The sequence below is a fragment of the Xenopus tropicalis genome, chromosome 9, assembly GCF_000004195.4.
Source record: "Xenopus tropicalis strain Nigerian chromosome 9, UCB_Xtro_10.0, whole genome shotgun sequence".
Lineage (NCBI taxonomy): Eukaryota > Metazoa > Chordata > Amphibia > Anura > Pipidae > Xenopus > Xenopus tropicalis.
Window position 1 is genome coordinate 54,071,660 of NC_030685.2, and position 16,599 is coordinate 54,088,258.

Genomic DNA, 16,599 nt, shown 5'->3' on the forward strand with positions numbered 1-16,599 from the left:
AAAAGTTTGGGGACCCTGGTGTTAATACTTTGAGAATGGCAGCAGGTTGGATTTCCCCCAGGACTATGTGATTCAACTTTGGGGAGTGTGGCTCTAAGATTGGCAGCAGTTTAAAATTCCCCATTAAAGTCAATGGGTGAAATTTGATTGGCTGTTGTTGGCTCTTCCCAGATTGGGTCATCCCACCCCATGATTATGTTATTCAAGTTTGGGGGGTGTAGCTTCAAAGCTGTAAAAGTGGCAGCAGATTGAAAATCTTCCCTGTCAAAGTCAATGGGAAAGTTGGGGGGTTCGGAGCGGCACCACAAAAAGACGGGGGGCGCAATTGCTTAGAAAAGCACAAGCAACCTGCTCCGCTATAGGGCGAAGAAGTGTGGAGAGTTTGGGTGTTGTACCCCTAAAACTGTAGGAGTAGCGTTTAGAAAATGGGGGGCGCTAAGAAGAGGAATAATAAGTGGAAGAACAGTAGGTGGGTTTTTCTACCCAACATAATTAAATTGTAGTCTCACAGAGCAAGTTTTGTCTGCTGGGGTCAGTGACCCCCATTTAAAAACTGGAAAGAGTCAGAGGAGGAAGGAAATTAATTGAAAACTATAAAAAATTAAGGCCAATTGAAAAGTTGCTGAGAATAGGCCATTCTGTAAAATAATTAACGTAAAATATGAGCTAAACCAGACCTTTGAAAGATTATAATGGGTAATTTATTACGCCGTCAGCTTTGGAGTGCATGCTCAGATAAAATAAGAAACTTGCAGCCAGAAACATTACAATATTTATTTCACATATTATAGATATTCTTACTGATTCTGAAGTTTGTACATCTCTATTTACAATGAATTAAAATATTTCTTTTACTCTGGTATAGATATTTACATTGTCGACAGCAACTAAGTTTCACATTTCAACAAAAGTGAACAGCATTTACCAGTTCTCAGTAAGAGTCATAAATATGCCCGACATGCACTGATAAAGTGGTCATTATGATGTTGTCCATTTTTAAACAGAAATGATAATAATACACTGGTCCCCGTGGGCAGTCATTAGTGCCACAAACACTGTCGGCGGAGCAGGACACAACGGAATTGTCACCTTTGCAGACAATAAAAGCCTACAGGACACTGGTACAGCAGGGAAGCGGCAGCCTCCATCCCAGCAGTGATTCTCCAATCCAGCATGCTAAGGAATGCTTGTGTGAGGGACAGCATAGATACAACCCACCCGCTCAGCAAAAAGAAGACAGTTTCATATCCAAATCAGTTAAAAATAAGATATTGACATTTACAAATCTATGTCTTGTAACAGGAAACATAAGAGAAACAGTATAATAGCACACAATATATCATACTGGGCTCTGCTGGAGGATTTCAGTTAATACATGTTGAGTCTAGCCCCTAGGACTGATGGGAATGGCCCAAGTACACAAAGGACTATATTACATGATCACCCAGCTAAACCGTAAAGCAAAAGCCTATTTTGCAAAAGCCTATCTGGCTTATTTTCCAGATGGCACATCAAGTGCCTTGATGTCTCACTGCAGTGTATCTCTATAGAACTGGCAGCCATTTTGTCCCATCAATAAGTGATCCCAGCTGAGGAACACATGCTGAAGGCAATCGATTACTTGGCTCTAGCGCCAGCTGCCTTACTGTCCTTTTGGCCTGATGAATTTCATACTTACAACGATGCTTGCCAAATATGTAAAGTTGGGCTGGGGATTGTGCCCTTGCTAAAAGACCTGTTTGTTGGTCTTGTATTATCAAATATGCCCTGTTCTGCACATACTCCAGGTTCCAGCCTACCTAGAAGGCTGAGTCCAGATTTGGATATATCCTATGCATTCAGCCAAAACTGAGCCTTTAAAGGATAAGTAAACCTTTAAAAAAAATTACATTTTACATTATTTCTTTCAGTTTTAGAGCTATTTAAGTTTTTAACTGCCAATTTAATGAATTTTGTAACAACAGCGCTGGTCGGTTCCTGAGCAATATACCTTTAAAAGGAAAACAGAGAAGTATTCTGATGTTGCTCTGCTCAGGAAAGAGATCAGAAGCCTCAGATGCCATAAGTATTTACGTACTTTGTGTTTAATTGACACCCTTTGGAGAGGTGGGGGGGGACTAATTTCTATTAGTGTTTTTTTCATCTCTGGCTGTTTAATATTCTATTCCCCCCATTTTGGTTAATTAGCAGCTCTGCAAGTATTTTCTACAATAATTTCTTTTCACTTTTTGTGAGAAAATACTAGCTTGAGTGCATGCCATGTTGTTGGTTTTCCTTCCCAGAGGAACACACTTATAATACACGTAGACCACAACCAGGAAATATATCTGCGATGGCTGAAACGGAGTTAAGATAAAGGGAGAAAAAGGATTTTGTGTATTGGACCAAATACTGGACAACATCTGCTTCCATGTGTCCTATAACCCTGCATTTTCCCAAGGTACATTTACTAAAAGCCCGCCATAGAACTTGTTATGACTGGAAGAATAACCAGAGCTGCTGTTCAAGACTCACAGGTAAAAAGCAGAGTAAATATTTGCCAAAGAGAAGCTAAACTGTATGATTTGTATATAACCTGCCCAACACAATGCACAGCAATAAAGTAGAGAAGCAGCAGCACAGGCAAAATTGAATATAAAATTAAAGCTAAAACCCAACTGTGCTTTCATGTCAAAATGAGACAGAACAAAGGAATCTAAAGGTTTCAAAGAAATAAAATCAAATTAAGAGGCCCAGGTAATGATTCATATGATACAAACATTTCTCTAAAATAACCAGCTTTGTTTATACTGCCCTGTTCTATAAAAATAAATTATTTCCCCCAAATTCCCCAAATTGTCATCATTATTAAACTCTGTGGAAGAATAAATACATAAATTATCAGACACCCGAGTGTAATTACATTCAACCCAAATCCTCCCATACACTGAATCACTATCAGCAACTTAATTAGCTTTTTCCTTCCATGCACTGGAAGTAGCTGTGTTTCTAGTCAAAAATAAATGATTGCGACCCCCCCCCCCCAAAAAAAACAAAAAACAAGCAGAACTTTCTATGTACGGCCAACTTTAGCCTTACAGTTCCTATGAATATGCTGCTTTGATAGACAGACATGCAAAAAAGACTCTCCAGATTTCTCTAAACAAAACAAATTTGCTTGCAGAAGGGAAAATGTATGATTGGAATTAATACACAACTGAGAAGTCAAGAAAAATGGCTTCCATATCTCACTTGCTTATACTAATGGTCATTGAATGGAATGATCTACATAGGTTTGCCTCAAAGGGATCCAATTAGCACTGAAATCAAATTATAATCTCTGCCAATAATCACTGGCAGTAGAATACGTCCTACTGAAGAACTCAGTGGCTTCACTTTTCCAACAAATACAAATGTGAGGTGGAAACACCTAGGTCACTAACTGGTAGTTCATCCAAACTGAGTGAGGGAACAGGGAGTGTGGAAGTTCCTCAGCTGGATCACTCACTGCCAGGTTGTAAACCCTCCCTGAAAGCAACGCCAGAACAAGAACTATTTTTGGGAGGTTTATCAACATGCACCATGCATAATATTCTATGACTGGCTTGAGATGTGTAAAAGCAGTGAAGTTGTATAAATTGATTAGTCACACTTTACAATATTGGCTGTCTAACAGACAGGTTTGGGTCTGGCGAATGCCAGGAGAATTTTACCTCTCTGTATAGCTAATGCCAACTGTAAAGTGGTTTGGGCTATTTCATGGTTTTGGTTTTGATTCCAATGCAGCATTTAATGACAACTCTGTTTCCTACACTTTGGGGAAGGCCTTTTGCCATTTCAGCATGGTAGCGCCCCCTGCCCATAGACATATGCATACAGAATTGGCATGCTAGGATGCATGTGGCAAAACTGGACTGGCCTGCACAGAACCCGACCGTAACCAATATGAGCACCGTATGATTAAATAGAATGCCTACTGCAAACCAAGCCTGAGCGACCAACATTGTGGCCCAACTCAACTGAGGCTCTTCTGGGTGAATGAAAGAAATTCTTGCCAACAATGTTCCAACATCTACTAGAAAGCCTTCCAAGATGAGTAGACATTAATCCCCTTTGTTTCCCAATTTGATGTTGAATATGCAGATGTATAGATATACTTGCTCATGTAGTCTATATGCACGTGTGTATATTTATATGATAGATACCTAGGTAGTTGGACACACACACACACATATATTCAGACATCCAAACATATATAATTATCAAACCCCAGTTGTGTTTATGACATCTCCTTATTATTAACCAGCAGGACACAATAGTGGCTCAAGGATATCCAACCCTAACCTAATGGTGAATGTGGTGATATGAGGCTCAACAGCAGCAGTATGACTTACTTACCTTACTGGACTTCCCTGAGATAAAGCCCCATAAACTACTAGTCTCCAGTAGAGATTTCTAAATCTGCACCGTTTGGGTTCTCTACTGACACCCGCACACTCATTTCCCTTATTAGATCAGTTTTTCAGCTTGAGCAGCCAGCAGGTGTACAATGTGGCTACAAAGGGCTTCAGGCAACTACCAGCTCCTGCACTTCTGCATCACCTAATAAACTACACATTGACCGTAGCAAATGATATGTTCAATTCAACCATCGTGAGATTTGTAGTTCTGCATGTGGAATTAGTCCCATTACTAAGAATAACACACTAGGACAAAGCAGACACTAATATATGGCATTAAGACAAGTGAAGAAAATGACTTGGATGTATTAAGCTAGTTTGGTGTTATTTATCACTTCTCCTAGGAGGTTACTAATCCATGTTCCCTATTTAATAAATATAATAATAGCTCTTAGATGAAGCAAAAAAAAAGCAAAAAATAGAATGTATATTCAACAAAAGCAGACAGGGGAGAATATATATTCACCAGAAGCCAGGTTGTACCTGACTGTGTAACAGCCACTGTGGATATAAAATGAAGGTTCTTTGCTTTTCTACACTGAATCTCAGACACATAAATCAATGCTGTCTGGATGGAGTCTCCTAGGTATCATACACAGTGTTTTATCTATATATACATCAAGTGGCAAGCACTGAACTGTGGAATGATGAATACAAATATTCTGACATTGGGATAGGAATAATAGATGCAGGTCTTCCTAAAGCAGCTTTTCAAGTTTTCTCTTGCCTTGCCACAATTATCTTTCTGACCTTTCTCAAAGACATTTTGCTATTCTGTGCTAGCATGACAACAACAAAACAAACCATTTCTACATGATATTTCCATTAAGAACATGGTAGATGCAGCTGTGGGTTGCAACATTTTGCGACTGTAATAGTCAGCTGGTACTTGTTTCAGTGTTTCCGAAGCCTTGTTTAAATGTGAAAATAATATGACCATTGAAATCTGGGGCAAAAAGCTTGCAGCCTAAGCTTGTGGTTTAAAAATTCTCCGAATTCTGGAATGGAAACATATGTTTTTAAAAAAAAATAATGTCCTTTGCTCTTAAACAGCAGACATAAATTGCATAGACTGAAGGTTTAGTTGTGGGTGTTGGAATAAAGTTCATTCTCAGAGGGCCGTACCCCAACCCTGCAAGCATTTACACATGATATTGAGAAAACCAATGAAAAAACGCTCCCCTAGCCTTCCAGGACTTGCACATGGTAGTGAGGGACTTTGTTGGTGCCAAAAAGCCAACGTGTGCTAGAAGGTTAGATTGGCTGAATACTTTGGAAAAAAGTACATACCTGCAGGCATTTGGAGGTGTGGTTATAGTGGATTTTAGAGGTTCCAGAGCAGAAATAAAGATTCCTGTGAACACTAAACCATTGGGCAGGAACAGTTTCTTACAGCAGTGCTATACAGCAGAGACCCCTGGAATATACCACAAGGCAATTGCACCTCCAAACAGCTCTACTCTAAAGCAGAGGCCATATTCAGTGTCTTCCCTGAGTACAGGTGGGTAATATATTAAACATAGGTAGCTCAAAGTAATGGTAAAATAATTTGGGAAATAAAGACACGATTTGTGCAGATGTCTTGATACAGTAAAAGTGAGGCAAACATTACGCTGGCAAAGGCCATTGCTTCCCTTGCACAGGACTGTATTGCTAGCTACATAAATACAGTAAAATGGAAACTAAAGCATTTACACTACATCATATACAACTTTCCCTCTCCATTTAGTGTGAGGGTACCAATTAGCAGCAATTTATCAAACCACCCCATATCAACCAGTATCTGCATGTTAGCCAGCCAGCCAGTATTTATGGAGCATGCAAATAACAGGAGCTTTCCTATCCATGAGAGCACAAGTCCTTCAAAGAAATGCAATTAACCAGCATGAAGTGAGTTATATCCAGCTAGGACAGACAACTAGAGTTATACCAGAAAACTACAGAGGATTGCACACCCCCAGAAGCCAGCATTATGCCAAGATCATAACATGACGTAAGTGCCCAAATAAAAAGAGAATGCAGCTCTCTCCCCATGTCCTCCTCTGTAAACATTAAAGAGCCAATGCTAGGAGCTACAAGGGCCAGCATGTGCAGAGAAAACTGTACAAAAGAACCACAAAATTAACCCCTCTAACTGCCCCACATGATAAAAGTACCATAATGCCAGCGCTACAGATTCAGTTTTATTCCACTGTGCTGCATCACATGTTTACTTAAAACATGCGGCTCAGCAGGGTCAAAAACAGCTGTCGCAGAAGGGGTAAAATGTGTTTGGTACAGCCAGCCATACATTACCTACCGGAGAAGAGGCATGAATAAATATATGTATCTAGCTACAGAACTGGTTAGATGAGTGTCAAAAACTATAAATCTGTCCTTACAAATACATATAGAGAACTTCCGATAAGCTATGAAATGAACAAAGGCAGAGTGGGTAAAAGTAAAACACTGTGGGAAAGACCACAACATCACATTCCCTCAGTGTTCTTTGTCCAGCAACATCTGTTCATGAATGTTTTTTTAATGAGTCCTCTCCATAGATTTGGTGAAATAACCCACAATCCACTAGGCAATACAGTTTACCCACTGATGAATGTGACATCCACTTTCAGGTAGAGTTCTACAGGAGATGTGATTACCTAACGCCACATGATACAGAGCACAGATAAGCAGGAGTCCATTATATAGGGGGGTTGTCTGTGCTCTGTTAATCTTATTATCTACCTGTTTGGCTCAAAAAATAAAAAAAAAATGTTTTTGTTTTTTCTTATCAAACCAATGGGCAAAAAGTATGTTAAACTCAAACCGTATTCAATTAATTCATGTTGAAAAGGGGGTATACTGTCCCTTTAACAGAAGTGGTACTATACATCTCTATTAATTAAAGCTTTATTACTGACCTGTCTTGAGCGGGGAACTTCATTTAAACCTTGTTGCATTGCACACAACCCAGGTGTTAAAAGGGAAATGACAAAAGCGTTTGTTAAATATTGGCGGTGGATGGGAAATGATTTGTATTGCTTTCACTATATCATACAGATTTTTAACTTAGGAAGAAATGGGGAGGGAGCAATTGTGTTTATGAAACAAAACAATAGACAATTCTTTGTTCACGTGCAGAGATGCACAGCAATGCAGCACTGATGGAGGGGGGAGAATATGGGGACAATTACACCTGTGATATTAACTGCATATTAAAACTTGGGGATCGAGACTGTTTGGTCAGTGGGGCACCAGGAGAAAGAAGGTCTTTACCTTCCATTGTGTGAACTAGTCTGTCCTCCTGTAGGCTAATAGTTGAAAACCTGTTGGTGTTGCAGGCAGAGAGGTTGGTATCAATGCCACTGCTGCCCCCAGATTTACTGCCATTTACATAGTCAAATGATTTACTGGATGAAGTACTGGAGGTTCGGATCAGACTTATACTATTGGCTTTGGGTACCACATGGCCTGCTGGAAGGCTCAGGTGCTTCTTCATTGGAGATAGCTCTATCCCTTCTAGTGTTGGATCTGCGGCTACAGGGATATTCTGCTTTCTAGGTGTGCTATCTCGAGCACTCTCACTAGGTTTTGTTTGAGCCACTGATTCTTTCTCCTTAACCGAACGCATGCTGCCTCCTTTCCTTGATCCGCTCCTTGAAGAAGAAGTCTGTTTGCCAGATAAAGGCTGACTACTAACCGAGGCTGCAGATGAAAATCCCTCATCTGCATCAGTAATGTTGAGAATGTCTTCTCCTGTTAATGTCCCTTCAGGTCCTAAAAAAAAGGAAAAGCAAATATCCTGTTATAGAATTTTATTTTAGAGCTTGCAGAACTTATCAACAGGAGAAATTCTAAACTCATATGTGAATGATGCAACAGCATTCCATTATATTGTATTTATTTAATTTCATTCAAAATGGTATTATTGGTACTAAAAGGCAATCTTTTATTTCTAGAATACTGCTAAGCTATTAGCATCATTAGGTTATAAAATTCCAGAGAAAACATGATGGATTGATTCTGTATTGATTAGTCATGCGTGTTAATTCATGTACAGTGAAAGGCTGACATTATGGAGACTGAGGCAGCCAAATGGAGTATTCATGGTGGATGACTGAATTTGGGAATGAAAGAATGAAGAATGCTTTGTTTCTGCCCTCTGTGTAAAAGGAGGAAACGTATTATGTAATCAAATATAAACTTCTTAGCCATTATCAGATTATATGGGGTGCAAGTATTTGACATTAAAGATAATTATCAAACATAGATGCCTGGGAATGTCCTATTAAAATCTGGAATTGCCATATCCAATGAAAGCAGAGGCATAAACGTGTTAGTGCCGCAAACAAGCAGGCACAATGCAGAGCCAGAGCACACATGCAGCAGCGGCAGTGGAGGCAGCTTCCTGGTGTTACAACTCCTCTTATAAGGATATGGTTGGATTTCAATTCATCCAATTGATACATGGAATCCTTGTTTACAAGCTCATACTGTATGTGTGTGTTCAGTTACATTCTGCCCTTAGCACAGTTTTATACTTACAGTATATTTTGTATTTCATGCATCACCTGTCCCTCTAACATATTCTAAACCTGCTCATTGCTAGTAATTACATCCACTTGTAAAAATAAACATGGATTTTAATGGCTTGCAAAATTGATTAGAGGCCACCCATAGCAATTGATCGGCAAGGCATCGGAATTAACTTAAATGAAGGAATTTGTTATACCAGGACATCAATGGACACCAGTCCACGATACAACAAAGGTGTCAGTAAACATTTACCTTCTAATGGTCCCTATTTACGTGGTACAGTTTTATGGGGTGGGGCTTACAAGCCAGTCAGTGATGTTTTCGGGTAGTCTGTAGGTTTGTCTGGGCTTCATCTAAAGGTGGCCATACCCAGGCAGATAAAAGCTGCAGGCATTCTGAGTCGGCAGCTTATCGCTCGTGTATTGGACAAAATATGTTTTCCCCATGACAGCATTTTAAAACGCATCAGTTAATAGAGTTTCTCCAGCAGAATCCTGCACTGAAATCCATTTTTAAAAAACAAAAACAGATTTTTTTTATATTTACTGCCGAGCTGCAAGTTGGATTGATATCAGCCCCTCCCAGCCGCCGATCAGCAGAATAATGGGAATGTAGCAAGATAGCAGCTCCCAGTAGATATCAGAATAGCACTCAATAGTAAGAAATCCATGTCCGGCTTGGGGCTCCTCCAGTTACATGGGAGTAGGAGAAACAATAGGTTGCCTGAAAGCAGTTGGCTGCTTACAAACCAATATTACAGCTAAAAAAATACATTTGTTGGTTCAAGAATAAAATTTTAAATGATAGTGAATTATTTCCTATGTAAACAGTGTAATTAAGATATTAAAAGTACACCATAAAAATCATGACAGTATCCCTTTAACACCTTTGTAACAGTGAAATAAATATCTACTATGTACGTGTGTGGGTAGCCATGGTCCACTTAAAGAAACATTTTATATTCCTTTTGGGTCACCTGGATGAGAAAAGACATAAGCATTTAAATAATGTGCACAAATATGACGTATAAAGGCACTCCACATGCTTTTTTTTTTTTTTCTTCACAAGAACGGATATATAAAGCTGCAGTGAAATCTGGGTTATGTCGGAGCAAAATGTGCCAGGCTGAACCCTCCACAAACAGTAAGCAGCAGTCACAGAATGACTCCTCCAATATTAACCTTATAGACAAACCTTGTATAAATCTGTCTACTTTAAAACTGCAAAAAAAAAAATCACTGCTTTATATAAATTTCCAAGGTTTTTTATTTTAGAAAAGGTTACTAGAATAAACTCCAGAGAAATAAACTCTACATGACTAAATACAGCTTAAATAAAAAAAAAAATAAACCCTTCTAAAAACATTAATATTTTCAAGGATCCACAGGGACATATTTTACAGGTGGGGTAGATAAAGCAGTACGATGGAACACAACCAGTCACTATGACATACCACACAACATCTGATATTAGCACAACTTTTATTGAGGGCGGTATAGCTATTTAGTATTCGTAACCATTATGCACTTGTACCTGTGTGTTTATACTTATAATTTCCCAAACATTTAATCAAGGAATATATATATCAATATATATATATGCATATGTAATAGCTGGCCTCTGTATTGTATCACAGGGCCCCATGATCCAGTTATTAAAGACAATGCAATGTATGACTTATATGTAACATCATTTAAGAACTTTAAACAATTCTCCTTAAACATCCCACAAGAAAACTGACCATTCCAACTGGTAATAATTGCCTTAGGTGTTTCAGCTTGTATGACAAAAAAGCCCCCATTTTTGGTGTTGTATGAGCTGCCCCAGAGAGCGCACCCCAGCAGTACTCTTCCATAAAAACCAAGGCATGGAATGTACAAACTGATACTTAAGGGTGAAATGGTTCTGTTATGCATTAAAAGCAGCAGCGGTTCCATTCCATTACAATGAAACTGGGGAATGCCAAGCACCAGCTCGTATTCAGCTCCATGTTACATGCACATGCTGCCAGGTTAAGTTGCATGCTGCCATAATTAATAGACTGAATAAGAGAATTCTCATTTCAAGTGCTGTTTAAGTAAATTTATATTGGTCCTTTGATTCTTATAGCATGTATTAATTATAGCTGACTCCTTATGGTAGGTTATGGGGATAACTCAAACAGATTTAAATACTCTTTCTAATATATAAAACATGCAACTAGCAAACTTTTATTAAAGGAGAAATTTTGTTCTAAAATCTCCTAATATTACTCTGTACAAAAATAACAGCTTTTCCCTGCATAAAGATTTATTTTGTTTTTATATTACACATAGCTAAACAGCAGTTCTTTCACTTACTCTCTTGTCTAGCGTTAAGCTTTGCTCTTTTTGCTTTCTCAGCACTCCTTCTCTCTCTGACTACAAAGAAAGATAAGAAAAAAAAAGACACAGCGGGGCTGTGGTGTCGGGAGAAGGTAAGAGGTGGGTCATAATGTCACTGGGCGGGATTATGACACACTGATCACCGCGTCAATCTCAGCGAGTCCTACCCGGTTTTCCTAATTTGGAAAACCAGGCAGGAGGTTTTGACCCGGGCAGCCCTTATGAAAACCGTGATGTCTGGGTCAAAACCGGACAGGTGGCAACCTTACATGACAATTATTTTGAGCAGGAGTAGGTCCTAGCTGCCTTTAACTATGTATTTACTCTGGTGATTATATACAGTTAAACCATCCCCTATCCAGACAGCTCAGAATTACAGGAAGGAAACAATTCTAATTTTTTAAAATAACTTTCTTTTTCTCTGCAATTATAAGACGGTACCTTGTACTTAATGCAAAACTTCTGCATAATCCATTTTTGGTGGCAAAACATTCCAATTGGGTTGATTTAATATTAAATTGATTTTTAAACATTCGGAAGCTTCTGATGCAAACATGATCACTTCCCTATTTACATGCATACTATAATGTATACAGATACCTGCTAATATTTTTTGACCTATAAAAACAAATGCTGTTACTTGTTGTCCCCTATATGGAGTGTTACAATACAGATACCAGAATGAATATGAAGGTTTAAAGACAGGGGAGATTTTGCATTGTAAACATAACTGCACTTAGAAATGAGAATTCCAAAAAGCAAGTTCCCTGTGTTTTGGGCTTATCCAGTGCAAGACACTGTATAGCCAACTCGAGAGAGCCTAATAAACTGCAGGCCACATGCACTACTGAAGAAGGGAGGTCTGTGAGAGGCTGGACAGGCTGAGGCTACCCCAGTCCACTCTCATACTGGCCCCAGCTTTCTTATTACTGGCCTACCCTCTGAGGCAGCATCTGGAGAGGTTGTCTCGGGGGTCGTGTACACAAGAACATCCCCCTCACGATTAGCCCCTAGGTCTTTGATGATGCGCATGGTCGGGGAGCCTGGGTTCGAGCCGCATGAGAAGTCAAAACCATCTGGGATTCAACATAAGTAACATTTTAGTGCTTTCAACAGTGAGTTGCATCTCAGTTATTCTATGCTTTGATATTTAATAGCCAGAAAAACTGAGGATATCATATCTAAAAATCTCCAGCAGACTGCAGCATTTTTAGAAAGAGGTTACTGGTGTGGAATACAGAACTTGTACATAAATGAAAATGAGGGCACAGCACATGGCAATGAATATGAACCAAAATAAAATTAGAATGTATGAATAAAGCACAAAAACCACATTAAACTCAACACTGTAATCATTTAAATTTGACATTGTTCTGACTTATTTTACAAGGAATGTCACAGACAGGAAATTACACCACATCATCAACAGATACACGAAGCCTGGAAGGAAGCATGATTCTAAATAAATCCTATAGAATCAATAAATGCAAAAGGTTTTTTTTTTTTTATTATTTGTTTTCAATTATGGATTTTGTCCTATTCAGTATTCATTTTTAAATGTGATATTTTTGTTTATCTGCTCCAGGCACCCTTTGTTGACCATGCTGCGCTTCAGTGATGTGGTTACCAGCGATAAGCAAAATTTTGCGTCTCGTTTAGACTCCAATAGTCGCAGTAAAAAAAAAGTTGCACAGCATGGAAAAAATTGCCGGGAAAAACTGCACACTGACTTCAATGCGTTTTGCTAATTTTTCAGCAAAGTGAAGCGGGGCTTACCACTAGTGGTTAAAACGCCCTTAACTGTATTGTATGAAAACTAAGAAATGCCCATGTGTGTTCTGTGTCACAAAGCAATTATAGGCAAAAAATATAATAAAATTATGTTTTTTATCCACATTTGATCACAGATATTTTGCATCAAAATGAATGTTTTGGAGAGGAACCCTTGCATGTACAGTACATGTATTTTTTCCTTGTGAGCAACAGGATCTGGGGCTTGGAACATGGACAATCAAAGTAGGTCAGTGCATGTATCTGCACAGACAAGTACAACATCCACCTGAGTGCAGTACAGGGACAGATTTCGGCCCAAAAATGCCTGCTTTCACATTTTTTGGGCCAACCTCTACTCCTTGTACCTGGCCTCGGGGGGATGTTGCACTTCTCTCTGCAGATACATGGAGCCATGGAAGAGAGCGCCTGCCTAAAACACACAGGTTGAGAGAAGTGGAGCAAACGATCTGTGTGCCCTTGCACTCATGCTTGTTTTTTCAGTAATATTAAATTGTTCAAATGTATATTAAATGAAATTGAGCACAAGGGAGAAACAAACATCACAATCACAAAAGTAAATAAGAACAACTCACGGTGATACTGACTGACTGATACAACATTTGCCAGTAATAATGACACATGAAACAGAAAACATTTGGTCACACGTGCCACAGTGCTTCCCAGAAGGCCACTGCAATAGTGCAGCAAATCAGATCTAAATCCCATCTTAATAGAGTTTTAGAATTTAATAACAACAACATCACAACTTATTGGTTATTATTCTGCAGCCTTTATGTTTAACATTACACTGCGTATAATTTATACTGTGACAACACCATATAAGGTGAAGTCATGTATTAACCACACAATAAGAAAGATTAGGAAGTTATGGATTTTTGCTATGCAAAACTGAGTTGGGTACCTGAGAGTACCAGCATATGCTGTCCTGGCTCAATAACTATTGTACAGATGGGTGGGGTGGCAGCACTTCCTTAAGGAACCTTTAGATACTATAATATGACCTATATATGATATATTACCTTTCCATCTGTGTTTAGTTAGCTGTGTATGTTAGAGTGTTCTGAAGTAGAACTTCATGCAAATTTAAAATGGCTTTTCAAAGCTGTGTGTGCAGAATTTAAAATATCCTATAAGAGCATATATTTCTGAACTCTTCTTGCATGCAAAGAATACTGGAAACACATTGTTGTGGTACTGACACAGTAATAGCTGAATATCAAACCTATACATACCGTGTTTAATTTGACACCATAAACCCTGCACCAAGCTTTCTTCCCTCGTGAAGCCCAAGAGAACTTACTGGTTTCCAGTAACAGACATTGTCACTCACCTTCTCTCCTCCAGCGGTGGCGCCGTATAGAAGCCGTAGTGATGGCTGTTCTAGAGATACGAGGAACTGTTGGTGTGACTTCAACTTTCAGCACTTTTTGTCCCTGCTGGGAGGAGTCCGGAGCATCAAATGGCAGAGAATTTTTTATGGCATTTGCTACCTAAAATAAAAGTAATGGTTTTACTAAAGTAGAGCAAACAAGGGTCATATATCTCTGATATTAAGAATCACATATGAAGTGTCATAAACAACCTTTTACAATTTATATCCGTTTAAGCTTTAATCCTATTACACCTATGTCATTCAGATAGCTTCACAGAAGGGATGCCCAAATTTATAATTTTGAACTCAGCCAAACTCTTTGCAAGATTCCCATTCCAAACAGAATATGAACCCTAATTTGCATATTAAACATGATACATTGAACTTCAAAAGATACAGATTCAGTTCTGCTGAAAGCCAAGGGCCACAGACTTTTACTTACACAATCTTAATAACAATCCACCCCATTAATATGTAGTGTTTAGGATACTTAGATCATTATTATTATTAACATTTATTTATAAAGCGCCAACATATTCAGCAGCGCTGTACAATAAGTGGGTTTCATACATTGGACATACAGAGTAACATATAAAGCAATCAATAACCAATACAAGAGGTGAAGAGGGCCCTGCCCAAAAGAGCTTACAATCTACAAGGAGAAAGGATTGAGACACAAGGCGTGGGAATGGGCATGACCAGAGTTGTGAGAGGTGTGGCACAGGGTATTGCTAAACTAGATTAGGGTAAGCTTCTCTAAATAAATGCGTTTTTAGAGATCTCTTGAAGGCAGAGAGATTGGGAGAAAGTCTGATAAATTGTGGGAGCGAATTCCAGAGAAGGGGGGCAGCCCTTGCAAAGTCTTGAATGCGAGTGTGTGAGGAGGGAATGAGAGAGGAGTTGAGGAGCAGGTCAGTAGAGGAGCGTAACAAGCGGGTTGGATGGTACCTAGAGATGAGTTCAGAGATGTAGGGTGGGGCAGAGTTATGAACTGCTTTGAATGTGAGTCATTAGTTTGAATTTTATCCTGGATGGTAGGGGAAGCCAGTGCAGGGATTGGCAGAGTGGCATAGCAGAGGAGGAGCGGCTGGAGAGGTGTATGAGCCTGGCAGCAGTATTCATTATGGACTGGAGTGGGGACAGGAGGGGAAGGCCAATTAACAGGGAGTTACAGTAGTCCAGTCGAGATATTATAAGAGAGTGAATAAGAATTTTGGCAGCATCTTGGGTGATAAATGATCATATTTTGGAAATATTTCTTAGGTGAAAGTGACATGATTTGGTAAGTGATTGGATATGAGGAGTGAAGGACAGGGCAGAATAAAGGATAACCCCAAGGCACCGGGGCCTGGGAATCACTCTTCTATAGGGAACAAAGGTCATTAATGTATTTGTTATTTGCAAAGCACAAAATGTGTACATTAGATTTAAATCCAGTCGATTTGTGTGAATGATTGTATTAGGCTTGTGGCAAACAGTGTTTCTTATTACTTCATTCCTCTCAGGGAGAACCACAGTTCTCAAAAGCGGGATACAGTTTTCCATTTACAAGAATGGAAAATATGCAATCTATGGCTGGAAGGTGAAAATAGCTTTGGAACATGCTAGTCAGTGTTAAGAAGCAATATCCTTACAAATGCAGAAATGTTACAGTGTCTAGTCTGCAGAGACAGGTGTTTTGATCCAATCACAAACAACCCTGTGCCATAAGCTTCAGTAAATGTGTAATGTGAGATTCTATCCTACACTAAGGACATACAGAGGACACTTCCATAAATGGCTTCCTTTTTTTCAAAGGAAGAGCAGTGGACAGAAATTTTAAAGAATGGCATTAGACAATAACACTTATCGGATAATTATATAACTTATAATAAGTTGGTAATTTCCTTAAAGAAAGTTTGTTTTTTACTATCTATAAAGCTTGATTTTTACTGTTAGTAACTCAGAATTGACACCAATCACTTACCAACAGAGGCTGGGAATAAAGTTCTAGCTGGGCTCGGTAAATTATATCATCCAACACCTCCTGCCCTAGGTGCCACTCCCCATTGTATCTGTAAAAAAAAATATGAGGACTAGAGGTACTTTTTTAATATTTGTATTATCTAAATGTTTT

The 16,599-nt window shown here is 38.9% G+C and overlaps 1 protein-coding gene across 5 annotated transcripts in view; it reads right to left on the reverse strand.

Moving 5' to 3' along the window:
* Positions 1-754: 754 nt before the first annotated feature.
* fam126b (family with sequence similarity 126 member B) overlaps positions 755-16,599 on the reverse strand; it is a 47,518-nt gene continuing 31,673 nt past the window's right edge. For 4 of the 5 annotated variants that reach the window (XM_004917782.4, XM_004917783.4, XM_012971094.3 and 1 more), the window contains 4 exons: positions 16,450-16,537; positions 14,442-14,601; positions 12,256-12,393; positions 755-8,195 (listed from right to left, as the gene is read on the reverse strand). In XM_004917782.4, the coding sequence (XP_004917839.1) occupies positions 7,609-8,195; positions 12,256-12,393; positions 14,442-14,601; positions 16,450-16,537 (973 nt within the window). In that variant the 3' untranslated portion in view covers positions 755-7,608. The remainder of the gene's footprint in view (positions 8,196-12,255; positions 12,394-14,441; positions 14,602-16,449; positions 16,538-16,599) is intronic. The other variant, XM_031893615.1, reaches the window with a different exon arrangement.